The 5,414-nt window shown below is 50.0% G+C and overlaps 1 protein-coding gene across 1 annotated transcript; it reads right to left on the bottom strand.

Annotated features, from left to right (window-relative positions):
• Window positions 1-1,996: 1,996 nt before the first annotated feature.
• Window positions 1,997-3,403, bottom strand: LOC124678729 (putative cis-zeatin O-glucosyltransferase). The gene has a single exon (XM_047214593.1). The coding sequence runs from the start codon at window positions 3,401-3,403 to the stop codon at window positions 1,997-1,999; it is 1,407 nt and encodes a 468-aa protein (XP_047070549.1).
• Window positions 3,404-5,414: the final 2,011 nt, after the last annotated feature.

The raw sequence follows: 5,414 nt of genomic DNA, 5'->3' as shown, positions 1-5,414 counted from the left end.
GATCTTCTGCGCGCTTTTGCAAGCGGCAAGTGAACATCTACCGCAGCAACAAGAGCCTCATCTTGTAGGCTTTGGAACTCTTCAAGGGTGAGACTCGATCATCCCCTCGTTGCTCCCATCTTCTAGATTGCATCTTGGCTTGGATTGCGTTCTCGCGGTAGGAAAATTTTTGTTTTCTATGCTACGAATCCCTACAGATCTTGATCATGATAGACAGCTCACAAGATCTAAACATGATAGTACAAGAGGAGAAGACAACCATCTAGCTACTGCTATGGACCCATAGTCCAAGGATGAACTACTCACGCATCAGTACGGAGGCGGGCATGGTGATGTAGAGCCCTCCGGGTGATGATTCCCCTCTCCGGCAGGGTGCCGGAGGCGATCTCCTGAATCCCCCGAGATGGGATTGGCGGCGACGATGTCACAGTATGTTTTCTCGTATCGTGGCTCTCAGTAATAGGGTTTTCGCGACAGAGAGAATATATAGGCGAAGGGGCAGAGTCGGGGGAGTCCCAAGGGGCCCACCCCCTAGGGCGGCGCGCCCCCCTCCTTGGTCGCGCCGCCAGGTGGTGTGGGGCCCCCTCAGCTCCTCTTCATTTCCTCTTCGAACTTCTGGAAGGCTCCGTGGAAAATAAGACCCTGGGCTTTTGTTTCGTCCAATTCCGAGAATATTTCCTGTGTAGGATTTGTGAAACCAAAAACAGCAGAAAACATGAACTGACACTTCGGCATCTTGTTAATAGGTTAGTGCCGGAAAATGCATAATAATGATACATAGTGTATATAAAATATGTGAGTATTGTTATAAAACTAGCATGGAACATAAGAAATTATAGATACGTTTGAGACGTATCAGATACCCGACAGTTCTTCACCGTGGGTGTTCTGGAGTTGGTGGATGCGCTTCATCAGCGCCTCAGTAGCTGCTTTTTCTTCGGCAGAAGCTTCAGCATCCCAAGATCGGCGTCTGATGATTTTTGCGGCACCATCAAAAGGAGCAATGCCATACTACTGGTTGCCGACAGATTCATCTTTGATGTACAACCACCTCTTGCGCCATCCTTGGACGGAATCGGGGAACTTGACATCAAAGTTATCTACGTTGGGTTGGACGCAAATGCACATGCCTCCTACATTGTACACGAGGCTGCGAGAGTTGTTGCGCCGGAGATAGAAAATACGCTTCCACAGGCCCCAATGGGGATGGGTCCCGAGGAAGCATTCGCAGAGGGTGATAAAAATGGAGATATGGAGGATGGAATTTGGGGTCAGCTGGTGCAGCTGAATTCCATAAACAAACAGAAGTCCACGCAAAAATTCATGGATGGGGGTGGAAAGACCGCGGATAAGATGGTCAATGAATGTTACCCGATATCCGATTCGAGGCTTTGGAGGGCTCTCATCACCGGGGAAGATGAGGGAGTCCTCCTTCTTCAATAGGCCAAGCTTCTTGAGGCCCCTCTTGCCCTGGTTGGAGAGTTTGGATCTCTCCCATCCGGAGATCTCCACCTCCTCCATGGCAGCATCCTTCACCCGTTGGCACATCGCCATTTCATTCTCTCAAAGCATCGCTTTCTCGATCACCTCTTGGATGGCCTCCGCCAGCACGACCTAATCGTGCTTCTCCCATGGCCTCACGAGAATGGCTCTATATCACTTTTGGATAAGTTTAAAACTACATCAACAAAGGTATCCACACAATTAAAACTACATATTTGAGTATCAATATATAATTTACTTTTATTTCCCGTAGCATATAATTTACTTATATTACCCGTAGCAACGCACGAGTATTTTAGTAAAAGTAAAATACAAAAACAAAGAGCAAGAGAAAGAAAAGCCATCGGGTCCCTCTACACTGTCACCAGTGATGGGCTCAACATCATTGCCATCGGCAGACATGGTTTGTATCCAATTCAAATTCAACATCTGTTTGATTCACTTTTTATATGGGAGCGGTCCGGTATGTTTCCGGTAACTAAAACCTCCGCAATCACCTTGTGATGTAAGCAACGAATTCGTCCATATGTGTGCTGGATGAGCCGCCTTCCGCCATAGAGGCACGAACAGCCTCACCCAGCTCCTTCGCCCGCTGGCGCATCGCCATTCCATTCTCTGAAAGCATCGCTTTCTCGATCACCTCTTGGATGGCCTCCGCCGGCACGACCTGATCGTGCTTCTCCCATGGCCTCACGAGGAGGCCGGCCTTGAGGAACTTGCAGAGAAGCTCAGCGTCCCACAGCTGGTCGGAGTGCATTGGCCACGCGAGGATAGGCTTGCCGTGGCTCAGGCTCTCCAAGGTAGAGTTCCAGCCGCAGTGGCTCATGAACGCCGCAGTGGAGCCGTGCGCCAAGATCTCCAGTTGCGGCGCCCAACCGGTGATCACCAGCCCTGTCCCCTTGATATCTTTAGTAAACTCGGACATCAGCTTGGCCTGCTGCATCACGCCAGACTCGGTGAATATGTCGGCACGGTCGGCGTCGCGCAGCACCCAGATGAACCTCTGCTTGCTGCCCTTGAGCGCCGCTGCCATCTCCGCGATCTGCTCTCCCCGGAAGGAGGACGTCGTCCCGAAGGACACGTACAACACCGACGCCGGAGGCTGCGCGTCAAGCCAGTCCATGCACTTGTGCCGCGTCTTCCCCGGCGTGCGCGCGCTCGCGTCCAGCAGCGGGTTTAGTGGCCCGACCGCGAAGAGCTTCTTGTCCTTGTATATCGGGTGTTCAGCGGTGGCGTCGATGAACTCGCCCTCCAGCTCGCGGCACGTGTTCATGACCAGCCCTACTGCCGAGGCCGCGCCTGGGCCTCCGGCGACCTGCAATTCCGCCGTTCTCCGAAACATGTACTCCATGAACTCCTTGGAAGAGGACACTTCCATTGGGACGTACTGGCCGCCGTTCTTCCGCAGGAGCTGGTGCCCGGCGTCCAGCCACCCCAGGTGGCACGAGATGGCCACGCACATCAGCCCGTACGCCTCGCCGTTGCCCAGCCGCGCCGCCTCCACCGCTGCAAATGTGTTCATGATGTCGTACACGACCACCACGCGCCGGTGGGTGGCCGAGAGGCTGTCGAGAAGCGCGGCCAGAGGGGCGCGCGCGGCGGCATCGAAGGTCTCCCACATGGGCAGCAGGTGGTTGGGGAAGGGAGCGGTCGGATCGGGCGCCGGGGACTCGTAGGTGGAGACGTCGAGGTCGTGGAAGTGGATGGAGCTGAGGTCGTCGGGGTCCCAGCCGTGCAGGCGCGACCGTGCCTGCCGGACGTGCGCGGCGGGCGCCACGTAGTGCACCGACAGCCCCCGCGACGCCACCAGCAGCGACAGGTGCAGCAGCTGGTTCAGATGGCCCTGCGCAGGGAACGGCACCGCGACGAAGGCCACCGGTTCCGTCGAGTCAGCCACCATTGTTTCCCCACTGTGTTTGAAGAACAGAGAGATAGACCCTCTCCGCCGAGAGCTATATTATGTAATCTACGTGAGATCTCTCCACCAAGAGATGAGTAGTTGTACTCTACAAAAAGTCAATGGAGCTTTGTGCAACTAATTCAAGCCCCCATTCTACGGAAAGTACCATGAGCACAAGTGCTCCTTGGACTTTTGGATTTTTAAAAAATTTCAAAACCTTGGTCTTTTATGTTTTCAAAAAATATGGCATTAAATATGTAGATAGATTTAGACACGAGGAGTGTAGTCAAAAAAGTCCCATTAAAAAATACTTTGTATTTTGGAAAATACAAAAAAGACAATTTTCTGACTAAATTTGTCTTTTTGCATCTCCAAAAATATAACGTATTTTTTGACGAGACTTTTTTGATTCCAATCCGCGTATACACATCCATCTACATATTTAATGTCATAATTCTTGAAAGCAGAGAAATATGAGAATCTGAAATTTTCAAAAATCCAAAAGTGAAGGGAGCACTAGCTCCCATGTTCACAAAATCCTTGTCCCCCCATTGTATTGTATTGCTAACGTCGCAGCGCAGTACTAGCAAGATATCAGGATCCGGGATAGGGTAGAATAGAAATGTCAATCAATAATCAAGCCCACATGCTAGCCCATTCGAAAAAAATAAAAAGATCCGAATTTCCATTGGTGCAAGACGTCCCAGTGGTAGACTAGATCAGTTTATTTAGGGCATGTGCAATGGTTGATAATGGTACGTAATCTAGATATAATAATAAAATATAATGTACAATGTGTTATTTTTTAGTCTTATTTTTAGGAATGAGACATTCTAAATTTGTGGTGAAAGAGATTGTGCTAAGAGATTATTAAGAGATCATCTCTTAGCTTAGAGAAGACTAAGTTTTTTTCATCTTTCTCTTTCCTCCACATCAGTGTTTATCCTACCTGTCGTCGTGGCGAACGAGCAGATGCCATGGGATGGCTTAAGTTGGGGCCGAATGGATGCTAGAGGATTCGGGGAGGGTTTTTTGATTAGATTGGATAAACTTCCGGGTGCTTTCCTCAAGAACCAAGCCAAAGCGAAAGGTAGAAGAAGAAAGACACAAGGAAGAACTCTGCTCTAGATCTTTGTATTCATTGATCTTATGAGGATACAAGTTTCTGCATACAACGTAGGTCGTAACATAACATGCTCGCGATGGGGTGTACCCCCTCTCCTTATATAGGGGAGAGGGTGGCTTACAGGGGAAGAAACCCTAGGAAACCCTAATGGCATCTTTGACTAGACAAACTACTTTACAAAGTAACTTTAATCATAGGTGACGCCGGTATCTTCTTTAATCAGGGAGGCTGACGTCCTCCGATTGCTTTTGGCGTCACCTTCCTCTTTGGCGTCAGGGCTTCGTTTAAAGCTACTTTGCTTAGCTCATCTTTGTCCTCTAGCTCTGGAGAGAATCTTTGACCAGTCTTGCTGACGTGCTACAGTGCACTTCTTACCGGTCTTCCGGTGTCTTCTTAGCTTATACCGGTATGCCACTCTTTGGGGATACCGGTATGAGCTTACTTAGCCCAATGCTTAACTTCGAGCTCCGGAATAAACATTAAACCGGTATCTTGATGGCTCAAACCATCCGGTTTGGCATGCCTTTGGCATACCGGGGGTCATCCCCCCAACATTAGTCCCCGAAGCTGGTATAGTCCGGTAGATTTTATCCGACGGACCATGCCAGGTTCCTATATCTTAAGGTACCGGTTTAATCCTTTCCGGTGGTCAGTTTAGATCTTCCGGCGTCTTTGCCGGACTAACATTTTCTTTTCTTTTTGCAAAGTATTTCCGGTATCTGCCCTTCCGGTATCTATGTCATTAAACTCCTCCTCGATGAAGTCGAGAATTTCTCGGGTACAGTGCCTGTCAGAGACATGCGCACTGTATCTGACGCGCCAGTGCCAGGGATCACTTCCCTTCGGCTTCTGCGCCCGCATTTACAGCGCCACACTGGATCCTAG

The sequence above is a fragment of the Lolium rigidum genome, chromosome 7 (genome assembly GCF_022539505.1).
Source record: "Lolium rigidum isolate FL_2022 chromosome 7, APGP_CSIRO_Lrig_0.1, whole genome shotgun sequence".
NCBI classification, from domain to species: domain Eukaryota; kingdom Viridiplantae; phylum Streptophyta; class Magnoliopsida; order Poales; family Poaceae; genus Lolium; species Lolium rigidum.
Note: the sequence above shows the minus strand (reverse complement) of the source record. Positions and strands in the feature narration are given on the sequence as shown.